Here is a 12,786-nt window from a genome sequence, read left to right as displayed (position 1 = left end):
GCAAAAAGTGTATTAAGTGTGTGGGTCTCAAAAGAAACCATAAACATGGACCAAAATACTTGCAACTATGAAATGTTAGCCATTTTTGCAGAGGAAAGAAGTAGTAACAATAAAATAACCACTTTTACAGCACATAAAACTTGCTTTGGGAAAGAAAACCAGCACATTTTACAATACGTTTTCAATACATCCTGAGCATACGTAAAGTACATGCCCATGTCATCATGGGTTGGGCACTCACAAATTCACAATGCATGTTAGTGCAACAAACTATACCAGCAATATATTGTATTGCATCACGGACGGATCGCGTACAGCTATGTTCATTCAAATGAAATTTTTACTTTAGATATAACATTTTTACTTTAGATATAACATTGTTGCATCTACACGGCAATAAGATGACAGCAAGAGCTAGGCAGCAATAAAACATAATTCACATCTGATGAAACTATCACCGCACCATCCACGTTGGCCAGTCAACTGCTCGATCTATGTGCTTTAACAGGGTTCCCAGCATTTCACAAAGTCTTCCCCTAGTGGCTGGGAACCTCGTTCAATGTTCTTGACTGTATCATAAATGTACAGAGTTATTTGCCATGCATATAGAGCGTAACATATACATCCGCGATCATATCACTATGGACCACAATGGCCTCATCCCAATGGCACAGTTCAATAACCTCAATTAAACAGTCCTAGTGCAAAAGTTGGCCTTAAGTTTCAGAGTATGAGTTTTTATATCCAAATTTTCAAAGGTCATTCAATGATTGTGCAAATGTATTGGGGTTTGGAACTGTGCCTTGATAGATGAGCATGTTGTGGATCCTAGTGTATTGAACACGGCTCATCTTTTTCACATACAACAGGATTTCTTACAACGCATCAGTTACCACCGTGTTGTGCATGCACATTTCACTCAGGGTACATATTTGTGATCATAGCACATACTACAACTCTGTAAAATTTGAGTACAGCCTTATATTATATTAGTACTGTTCGTTGCATCGGATGCACATTAATGTTTTATCCCTACATCAGAATGCAATGCTGATTTTATACTTTTAAGTCATCCACAATTGTCTCATCTTAGCATATGAAGTAAGAAAGCCATTTTATCATGTAGCTGCTAGCATGATGTCTCTTCATCTGTACATGTATGTTGCTGACCACACCAGACGATAAAATCAGCACAACATCATTGTAATATACAAATAAAATCTACATTTTCAAGTATGATATGATTGTACCTAATGTTACCTTGATACAGAGTTGCCTGATTGTCTGAACGTGTTAACCTTTGTCATAAAATCATCAACTTTACCAAAGTCGACATCATTCAGCCACTGTCCACCATGTTTGAAGTGTGATCCAACAATGAGGGCGCTAGCTCCAAGGTACCTGTCTACATTGTCCGTATTCACCCCTGAGCCAATTAAGACTGGTATATTAACTGCTCCCTGGACATCTGCAAAACAAAGCACCTCTTGTAAAAAGGTTTTGTGGTACCAAGTCAATACATTGACTGCTTGGAGCTCAAAAAGGTTAACTACTATGGCTGCTTGGAGCTATTATAAGTTCCAGCTACTGCTATGATGACACCTTGTGACGTCACACTGGACATTCACTGTCAGAGGAGGATCGTGCGTGTGAATGCAATGGACAAGTAAATCTGCAATCAATACAGCCGTGATTTGCTCTGTATTGAACAGGACACCTGTCTCATCAAACCACTCTAATATACCTCTTTGAAAGTGACAGAGATGTCATCAAAGCGGGAACAGGTTAAATAAAGGTTTTGTGCTCCAAGCAGTCATCTGACATTTTTCATTTCTTCCTTTTGATATATTTTTATTCTTTAGCCTTACTGTACACAGGGATGTGATTTGTCTGGATTTTTCGTGGCCAAAATTTACACAATTTTATTGATTTTCAGCCTGTTTTAGGGTATTGTTGCCCAATTTCACACTGCTATTTTCTGGATATTTCACAAGGTTTGAATCACGCCCCTGTTTACAACTCATACCTCAAAGTTTGTTCACAAGTCAGTTTATACTGAGCCATAACCTTTGATATTCATTCATACAAGTCAATTAAAATGAAAATTGAGTAACCAGAACTGGTTAGGTTCACCATATATGAAGGATTCAAACAAGGGGAATTGTTTGTCACTAAAACAGAGATAAGGCCATAGTCTATGATGCTGGTTTCAGAGTGTCATGCTGCTTGTAGTTTTGCCAGTATGAATGACTATTTTTAAGTCGGTACATAATCAGTCCAGCAACGCCAGCGGTGACCCGGCGTGGACCCAATATATCAATCACTCCATCGCTTTGCCATAAGCCTAAAATTTGCTGGGAGATAAATTCAAGTCAACACAAGAGTGTTGCAGTTAGTGGTACACAATATAATTTCACCAAAGCCCAGCGAGCGCCAACAGTTGAATACATGAATACAAAACCTACCCAAGTCCATGGGAAGTGATTTTGAGAAAAAAACCTGTGTATTATTTTAATTCCTTCATTAGATTTACCTAGTCAATATGGTAAGTTTTATGTGCAAATGAGTGGGTTAAACTGTATTGGGTATGACGATTAGCATTTCAGGGACTTTGTGGGGTTCATTTTTAATACTGGACTTTGGTGGTTTTTTGAATCATATACAAAGACAATAATGTTGGAATGAGATTACCACTAGTAAGATAATACAAAATAAAGCACACGTATGTATAATGTTGATAAACATTCTGCCATGTAATATAAACCACACACTTTCCTTGATTAAACCCATTTTTTTTCTCCAAAAGTCACTCTCCAGCAATGAATGTGTTACAAGTGGACTTTTATACATACTGGATTTCAATCAATGTGTTACAAGACTCAAATCATGGACTTGGGTGGTCCTTTCATACATGCCATTTTTCACATGCTCAATAGACACAGAGGGTGAATTTGAGTTGTTCTTTCATACATATGACAGTGCTATGTATAGCAACAATTTCCCATGCTTAACTCAATTTGGCCAAGGTATGGACTTGGGTGGGTTTTGTATTCATATATTCAGTTGTTTTCAGAGTGGCACTGCTGCTGCTGAGCTGCTGACTGCCACTTCCAGAAAATTCCAAGCAGCAAACTCTAAGCGGAATGCCACTCAGTGAAAGTGGCAAGACACTATGAAACCCCCGGGATGAAACCAGCATATATGTAGAAGAATGTGACAGGTGCCCATTTGACACCCTTGGGCAGTACATGATATTCGAATTTGAAATTTGGTTATTAAAGTACCAAAATATTCCTCTCATCAGTTATAAAACTGAATAAGTATGAGAATACATTTTGCTAAATCTGCAATTGTACCTTGTAAATCTTCAACCTTAGCAGGTTGTCCTGTGGCAGTGCCAGTAACGATGACACCATCGCTGCCAAAGAACTCGGCTGCCTCTGCCGTCTCTTCTATGCTTACATCGGCTGTAATTGCGTGAGAACTGTGAACAAAATTGAACAATTCTTTGCAGTGTAGTGGATAAATGGAAGAACATTGATAATTACAGATTGTTTTTACTAAACCAAAATATTTGTGGTGAAATGATGGTAAAAACTCACCAACTGATGTTTCATCCATCTTGTTCAGTCGGATTTCTTCAGAGTTGTGATGAAGCTCTGCTACTGTACGACCTAGTATTGCCAGTCCTTGAGTCGCTTTGTAGCAGACCCTTGTAGAGATTGCTCAGGTTGTATATGCCCTCGTCTCGGTCCATGGTGTTATTCATTCCTCTCCTCCTGATCCATATGGATTCCTTTATCCATTGCTTGATACGTACCTCCTCCTTATCAATAACTCTCGACTCCTCCCAGTTAATTAAATGATTGCTTCTTGCTGCATGGTCAGGGAGGAGTCAAGAGTTATTGATAAGGAGGAGGTACGCATCAAGCGATGGATAAAGGAATCCATATGGATCAGGAGAGGAATGAATAACACCATGAACTGAGACGAGGGCACCTACAAACTTGAGCAATCTCTACAACCCTCTGCTACAAAGCGACTCAAGGACTGGCAACACTATGTCGTACAACTCTGAAGAAATACGACTGAACAAGATGGATGAAACATCAGTTGGTGAGTTTTTACCATCATTTCACCACAAATATTTTGGTTTTGTAAAAACAATCTGTAACTATTTGAACAAACCTGATGAATCTCTACAGGAAGAACATTGAGTTCATTGCTCTGGCCACTTTCCTTCATCTTACATTAATAGTGGGTTTTTTTTACTGTTTCATGGCACATGCCAGAAAGGTGCATAATATGGGATATTCCATTTGAAGATTTTGGAGATATCATCCACAGGGGGAGTATGAATTTCAAATGGAATTGGCACATTAACCAATTTTACTTGAAACACACTCTCCTTCTGCAGCAGATTCAGGTATAATCTTTCTCACAGGGTGAAATGAAATTCAAATGGAACTGCCTAATATGTTCATTACATTTGAAATTCATACCCACCTGTGGAAGATAAGAGTAGTGTGGGTTTATTTAATTTGCTTCGAAGACTTGTAAATTGCTTAAAATATGCACATTTACTTATATTTGCATAAAATCCATTAGTAATTCAATTTTGCTGCCAAAAATTGTCACCTACAACGTTCTTGCACTGACACAATTAAGTGTGTGTTCCGTGTTCATAATCACCCAGGATTTACTTGTGCCCTAAACAAGAGAATCTCAAATCAGGAAGGAGCAGATTCCACACATGTTACTGTGCATTAGCAATTCATAAAGAATCCTGAAGAACCGACCCACTTCTTGCAATAGTTTCGTTTCTGTAACTTTGGTTCCCTTCAAGTTTGGTAGTGATGTCAATGCTTTTTTGTGGTTGTGCCACAAGCGTGCATACAAACTGCCCTTGCATAGGGTCAGAATTTTGTTTCACAATGCAAGAATCAATCTTGATTCTTGCAAAATAAATTGGCAAGAATCATTTGATTCTTACAAATCAACTTCTGTGTAAACTACCAAAGTTTGCGAGAATCAACTTTGATTCACACAAATCTGTTTACAAGAATCTTTGCGAGAATTGATTCTTGGATTCTCGCCGAAATTCTGACCCTGCTTGTATGTGTGTGCTCTGAGTGATTAACTCTACACACAATTTGAAATTGTACCCACCAATGTCACTACCAAACTTAAGGTGAGCCAAAGTATAGTACAACTTTAAAAAGTCCTGACCTGTGCTTTTTCTTGATGTCTGTAAAAATTTTGATATTTTCAGCGCCAATGTTTCTCTGATATCTAAGCAGTTCACCAGCGCATGAATTGATGAGGCCCTCGTCTCCAATGTGAGAAAAGACAAACCCTTCTGCACGGATGAAATCTAGACCTGCAAGACAAAATAAAGAAGAATAGACTGATAAACAATCAGCGCTTAGTTCAACAATTTGCTATACTGAGTCTTGTCTCAACTTGGGAGTGCTGTCAATGCTATTACGCGGTTGCACATCAAGCATGCAGACTAGCCACCCTTCTACAATACATATGTACACAGCCTGTGGGATTAGGTAAGCATGCATGCATGATGTGAAACTGCCAAAAATACAAACATGACAGTACACTAAACTTGCGACAAGATTTACCATAATGTTCTACTGTGCAGGGCATGCAGCATGCACAAATATGTGTATAGCAAATCATGCTCATTTTGTTTTGTCATTGCTACATGTTTCAGTCGCACACCGTGGCTAAAGTTGCCAAAGAAGGAGTTCATCTATAGAATTGAGGGTGCAATCTCTTGTTTATGCATAGCCGACACCACAAACAATTATGCCCAACAAGTCACTTGGTACCCCCGGGATTCTAACCTCAGACCCCTCGTACGCCACACAGAAGATTACCTGCTTATAGCCACGGGTTTTACGCTTGCCCTGCCAGAGATTCCTTGGGTATATGGTCGCATGTCATAAGTTGGGTACAATTTCCATTACATGGTCAAAAATGACAAAAAATGTATTTTTTGATATGTTGTACATATTGAAAACCTCTAATAATTAACACAATTTTTAACCTTATCACATGCTTAATTTTTGAGATAAGGCCAAGTAAAATAAAATACAAGTTTCTCGTCCCCGCCCGCCTCCTTTTTGGCCGCCGCCTCCTTTTATTTACTATTTACTATTAAAAATTTTTTTTTTTTTTTTAAATTTAAAAAAAGTTTATTAACTGTTTTCCTACCCTTGCACAAACTCTAACTCACCCCCCCAAACCTTACTACACGTATACAAACCCACCCAAGCCCAACTAGCCAAACACCCTGCCCCAACCCCCAAAAGGGAATTAGGGGTGAAATTGATTTCACCCCAAAATCGGACCTACAAATGTATATTTAGCTTTTAAACTTAGTAAATGCATGTATATTATTAATAAAGTTTCAATTACTTTATTTAGCCTCATCTCATCAAAATGGTCAATTATAGGAAGAAACCTTTCACATAATTTTGGATATTAAAAAAAATTCTAAAATTCTAAAAATACCCAAAAAATACATTCAAGTGCAAAAGCTTTTTTCTTCTGGGTAAGAATTTTTTTCGTACATGCAACAGCTTTTTTATTGCAGGTTAAAAATTTGATAAATAGGACAATGCATGCATTTTGTATATGATGACCTATTTATCAAATTTCTAACCTGCAATAAAAAAGCTGTTGCATGTACGAAAAAATTCTTACCCAGAAGAAAAAAGCTTTTGCACTCAAATGTATTTTTTTGGTATTTTTAGAATTTTAGAAAAAAATGTTAAATTTCCAAAATTATGTAAAAGGTTTCTCTTTTATTTTGTTAGCGATAAAATAACAATTTCGATGAAATGAGGCAAAAGTAATTAAAACGTTAACACATTCATGCATTTTAAAACATTAAATATAGGTCTGATTTTCAGGTGAAATCAATTTTCCCTTTTCGGGGTAAGGACAAGGGTTTTGGATTAGGTTAAAAAGGTTAGTTGGGCTTGGGTGGGTGTATGTAGTAAGGTTTGGGGTGGGTTAGAGTTTGTGTAAGAGTAGGGAAAACATTTTTAAAAAATTTAAAAATTAAAAAAAAAACCAGGAAATTAGGTATATCGAATATGCCTATTGTCAAGCTAAGCAAATGTCCCAGGGGCAAATGTACAATTTCACTGTTTCATTGCATCAGTATTCTCAAATAGCACAATATCGGTGATTAAATATACATTAAACAGCCATATTTAGCATGGCGGCCATCTTGGAAAAAATAGCAAAAAAATACAAAATAGTAAATAGTAAAGCCCTGCCTCCTCCTTTTTTGAAAAAGTCCGGACGAGAAACTTGTTTCTTTTTTTACTTGGCCTAATGCTTAATTACTAATTAATTAATACACAGGCGTCTATGTAAATCTCAATTTTCAAATGCGTTTTTCTCAAATCGGACCTCAATTACAAAAATGACTGTAAGATTTTTATTTTATGCAAGAATGTCACCAGATTTGGAGGATATGGTCTCAATACATTAATGCTTCAAATGAACTATTTAAAATAATTCTACGTATGTTAATTACATTGTGAAGGTCAATGACTTTTTTACGAGAAATTAGCGAGACGGTTATTCTATTATTGAGGAAATGAATATCAAGAAGAGAAATGTACATTAGCATGTTGCTAAAATACTGAAATTCAACTAGGATTTCATTAAAAATGAAAACAAAATGGAACATATAACCATTTAAGGTGGTACTACACCCCTTGATAAATTTGTGACTATTTTTGCATTTTTCTCAAAAATAATAACACATTGGTAACAAAAGTTATGTAAATTATAGGGGTATTAAGAATCAAGTTACTACACTGGAATTTCAGTGACTCAAGACAAGCGGTACTTTATTTATGATAAGAAAAGAGGTACATTGTACCGCTAGAATGTACCTCATTTCTTAATGTTATGAACCCCTTGTCTTAAATCACTGACATTTCGGTGAAGTATATTTGATTCCTTGCCCCAATAATATACATAACTTTTGATACCAGTGTGTATACAAAATATAGTAATTTTGCAGGTACTTTTTGAACAAAATGCAAAATTAGTCACAAAATTTATCAGGGGGTGTAGTACCACCTTAAGTAGTCAGTAATTGTTTTAGTTGTACAAATTCAACATTCAAAGCTGTCAATACATTATACCCTAACTAGATTTGAAAAAGTAACCAGTAGTTTTGACGTGCTGACATGTGAATTTTCACATCTGCCCTATTGCACACTCCCGCATCCGCCTGCTCCACATCCGCCTGCTCCTCCACCCCTGGCATTTTTCATTTCAACTGATGTGAATTTTTTACTGAACAATGTATAATTATATGCTTCAGTAGATTGAACGAGTATAAAATTAGGCTTAAAATGAGGTATGAACCACTGCTGTAGGATATGGGGTTACGGAAAACCAATCAAATTTGTATCACAATTTTCAGTGTAATCCCTCCACCCTTTTTGCATACCCAACTTATGACATGCGACCATATATGACTTAGACTGATTGCGTTATCGCATCACATGGAATGCATGCACGAGCAGTGGTTGTAATAGTGAGGTTTAGTAAGCTCTGGTTGGGTAAGGGTTAACGAGGTCTAAATCTAGGAAAAACATGTTAACTAACACTAACCATGCCCATGGTTTTTTTGCTATCGGAAGGGTAAGAAGAAAAAAAAAAGGAGAGAAGATGAACAAAGAAGCCACTTGGTACCCTCGGATTCAAACCTCAAGACCCCTCGCATGCCACACAGATGGCCAGAGATTCCCTGGGTATATATGAATTAGGCTGATTGCGTTATCGCATCACGTGGAATGCATGCACAAGCAGTGGTGTTAACAGTGAGCTTTATTTAGTAAGCTCTGGTTGGTACTAAATAATCCTACATTGTTCCCCATAAACACTATCCTAGCAGCCAGAACTGATCCTCTTGCTTCCCCAACCCCATCTGGTTTAGAAAGATATTTTCCACCACATTCTATGATTTCCAAACTCTTTATGTTCAAGAAAAAATATGATCACAGACTATACTATTTTCAAAGGCAGTACTTTGTTGCTTCACATTCAACAGATTAAGGGAGAAAAGTTACAAAACACTTTTAGATAAAATTGTAGTTGGGCAGGAAAAACCTTCTGTATGTCATTGGCCCTGAACATGTTTATAGCAAAACCTCCCATGTAACCTGCTGACAGTTTTGTTTTAAACATGTTCAAGGGCCACAAGCACACAAGAGGTTTTTCCTGCCCAACAACAAAATATTCTCACCTGTAGCCATAGCAACAGCTAAGGCCTCTTTCTGTGCAGTCAATACCTGCATTCCGCATGGTATTGTGGGACAGATGCGTCTTACTTGACTAGCAATAGCAGTCATTGCAGCAGTCACTTCTGGACCCATGGCATGACTGTGTAAATAGGGTATATCATGCATGTTTTCTAGCATTATACCATCCTGCAATTGAAAACAAAAGTTAAAGGGACCTTTTACAATTTCATTAATAAAATTTGGTATTAATTTGCAGGACAGTTTCCTATACATCTTGACTGTACAAATGAGATCAAATAGCTTGACTTAGAACTGGCTCAGTTCCTCTGATGATGAGGCCTTCGAATAGTGGGCAAAGTGCCGCATGGCAGCCACTGATCCGGGAGTTTTTGTAAGGGATGGTTTTACACATCCAGCACTGAACCAGTTCAGTGCTAAGCTTGATTCCTGGAAGTGGAGTTCTGATTGGCTGAATCAATCGTCCGACAATCATAGCAACAGACTAATAATCTGATTGGCCGATAGTGTGTCTAATCGTTGGTCGGCACCCTTGAAGTGAACTGCTCTAAATTCGGGATCTAGTGGAATCTATTGGTCTCCTCAGTGAACTGGAGACTGAGCCTGCTATTTTCCCTCAACCTGCCGGTCCATGTAGGCCCACTGTCTCCAGTTCACCTCGGGGACCAATAAATTCCACCAGATCCCTCATGAGCAGTAAATATTTGTATACTGTAACACTTCGATTAGCTCAATTCCTTGATAGCTCAGTTGGCAAGAGCGCTTGTCTAGATATCCAGAACAATTTTTTTCTTCCTTGGATTACTCGGGCGGAAAGAATAAATTATAAGCAGGGACTGCCTTATGAGGAGAGTGAGAGCAATCACTCTCTACTGCTCTGCTTAAATCTTATATAGGAGAGTGATTTTTAGCTCACCTATTTGACCATTCTCTCCTTACATTCTATTGTAAATGCTCTAAACAGCTCTCCTTGAAGGCCCAGAAGAGCTACTTAATACTCTCCTGCAAATTCCGAAAGAAACAAGTGTACTCACCACCCCTGCACTCTGATATCCCGCTGCTTCTTGACAGGCTTTCTTGATGATGGATGGCATTGGCATGCAATGTCTTGGAGTCCCTGCATTTTTATCAAGAGAAACCATTCATACATTGACAGTGAGAGTATTTGCTTTAATATTAAATACAGTCTGTCCACATAGAAGTATAAACCAAATCTGTGGCATAGGGGGGGTCGATGCTTTGCATCACACACACTGCATGTTAATAAACGTGACGTGTAAAGAGCGTGATGGGCTCAGCAAGTACAAATCGTGCAGCAGGTGGCACGTCAAAGAAGCATTTACACACGCATTGCACTGACATAATATTCTCATACCTCCAGTTTCTGAGGTATAGACGATAGGAGGAAAAATAATCTTATCGAGTCTGATCAGTGATCTCTGTAGCAGAAAATTACATTAGAATAGCAAAATAGCTAGATGTGTTCAAGCTGTTGCTTGGGCTGACATCCTTCAACATAGTGTCATGGACCAGAGGTTTGGGGAAAATTAACTAAAAGTCGGACTTGTGACGAAGTTGTTACCATGGTCTTTTATCCGAATTTCACAGACACTGGACAGTGAGACTTAAAATACCGGACAACTTTGCAGTCTGTGCTGCTGGTCAAAATAAGATTCATTTTCAGAAATATTTGGGAACATGCATGGTTACTAACTTTTTGTGACGGGGGGCAATTTTGGCATATGCTGCTCAATTCACCCAGCAAGTTGAGAAATTGGCACAGAAGAATTTGAGAAAAAGTAAAATAATTTTGAATTTTTGTGAGCTCATTGGGTCAAGTTTGAGGTAAAATTAAGTTACCCAAAGTTACTGAAAATCCTGCCCAGGGTACACATAATTACTGCTCATCCTTTTCTAATGGACATTAAAAAATGTACCAAAAATTCAAACTTTTGCCATAAGATTGAATTGGATCAGATAAAAAGATCTATTTCTATATGCCATTTTAACATCAACTATATTTTCTCTGCTTTAAATTTGTTTACAAATATTTTTCAGGATTTTCTCCATATGCAGCAAATAGCCCTACTAAGCAAATGACCCAACTGCACACTGGAAAGTGAAACAGGCCACTAATTCTGTAAAAATACCTAACATTTCGGCAAATTGTCTTGTCATGCCCTGTGGTTTTGAAGAATACAACTATCCCACCTTTTCTATAGTCTATTTTACCATGATTAGTAAATTCTAGTATAGGGAAAGAAAGTTCATAGTCAGTTTATTTGTCGACAGCTTCCAGTTAATAGAACCATCCTTTTAGAGTTTTAGTAATCATTATTCAACTCCACCACTGAATCATAAATCATATTATGCAGTCAAAGCTAAAGGTGAATCGGGAATATTGCAACCAGTATGAATTGCATGAACCATTGACACACAAGTATGTATAGCAATGCAACCATATCATTAGGGCAGATGTCAGCAATATGTCAACTTGCTTTCTCCCAAAACAAGATAAGATCATAAGAGTATAACAAGTCCTTCCATGGCTTTGTGACGGTTTATGCTACAGATGCGATCAATGCGCAGTGGCGGCGCCATGTGGAGTGTGGGGATGGGGGAATACCCCCAGTCAGAACTCTTGCCCCCCCTGTTTCCCCCAGTAAAAACCCAAAATTATGAAAATTCCTACTTTTTTTTTAATTCCTAAATTTGTTGATTTTGCCCCCCCCCTGAAATTGTCCTAAAATATTCTAAGGCATTCATCTTTGTCAATTATTATTATAATGCATTGCTTGTGTTAACAAAATGACAACAATGATGGTTTAATATGCGTGTAATTAGCTGGTAGAGCTTGGACAAGATGCATATTGCACATGTACAGAAAGTTGAATCTTCTTAACAATGTCTGATTTATGCAATCCATATTCATAGAGGTGCATTCCAAATGTCAAAACGAACTTTACCCCTTATTATGTATAAGACAACTATGTTTTATAATTTTATAGATTTTACCTGGTAATGCTTGCACATGAACCATACCAAGAATGACTCCATTAGATCTTCCAAAGAGCTTACTGAATGATTGCAAGGCATTCATCATGGATATGCACCTCGGCCACTCAACAGATAATCTATACTTTCTTCAAATGTGATGCTCTCTTAGATGTACCTACAAACAACAAAAGAAAACAAAATGCACTATAAAGTCTGCTTCTTACCCTTGCTTCTATAATACTAGACCAGACATTGTGTTTTGAGGGGAGCTATAAAGTGTGATTATACGCCTTTGCAACTCCTCTTCATAGACAAGCCATAGAGTTTTGAGGGAAACTAGAGCGATTACTCCTCTACAGCTGCTCTTCATAATACACAAGGCACAGTATTTTGAGTGGAACAAGGATGGTTGCCTGTGGCGGTGCCACCGGGGGGGGGGGGAGGAGGGGGAAAAGGCCCCCAGTCAGAACTCTTGCCACCC

At 37.8% G+C, this 12,786-nt stretch overlaps 1 protein-coding gene across 1 annotated transcript; it reads right to left on the bottom strand.

Moving 5' to 3' along the window:
• Window positions 1-327: 327 nt before the first annotated feature.
• LOC140136616 (uncharacterized protein F13E9.13, mitochondrial-like) lies at window positions 328-12,475 on the bottom strand. Its single transcript, XM_072158301.1, has 6 exons — window positions 12,324-12,475; window positions 10,343-10,425; window positions 9,293-9,476; window positions 5,230-5,380; window positions 3,357-3,484; window positions 328-1,468 (listed from the first exon to the last, which is right to left on the bottom strand). Exons 1-6 carry the CDS (start codon window positions 12,409-12,411, stop codon window positions 1,257-1,259), a joined length of 846 nt encoding a protein of 281 aa, XP_072014402.1. The 5' UTR covers window positions 12,412-12,475; the 3' UTR covers window positions 328-1,256.
• Between the last annotated feature and the right edge of the window lie 311 nt (window positions 12,476-12,786).

This window comes from Amphiura filiformis, chromosome 16, assembly GCF_039555335.1.
Source record: "Amphiura filiformis chromosome 16, Afil_fr2py, whole genome shotgun sequence".
Lineage (NCBI taxonomy): Eukaryota > Metazoa > Echinodermata > Ophiuroidea > Amphilepidida > Amphiuridae > Amphiura > Amphiura filiformis.
This window is presented reverse-complemented; position numbering and strand designations above follow the sequence as displayed.

Excerpts from the sequence above, each read along its gene's own strand:
- LOC140136616 (XM_072158301.1), bottom strand. The coding sequence starts at position 12,411 with ATGATGAATGCCTTGCAATCATTCAGTAAGCTCTTTGGAAGATCTAAT. Across the intron at positions 5,381-9,292 it reads AGCTGTTGCTATGGCTACAG|GTCTAGATTTCATCCGTGCA; the intron begins GTGAGAATATTT and ends TTTGTCTTGCAG. Across the intron at positions 3,485-5,229 it reads GACATCAAGAAAAAGCACAG|TTCTCACGCAATTACAGCCG; the intron begins GTCAGGACTTTT and ends TTTTGTTCACAG.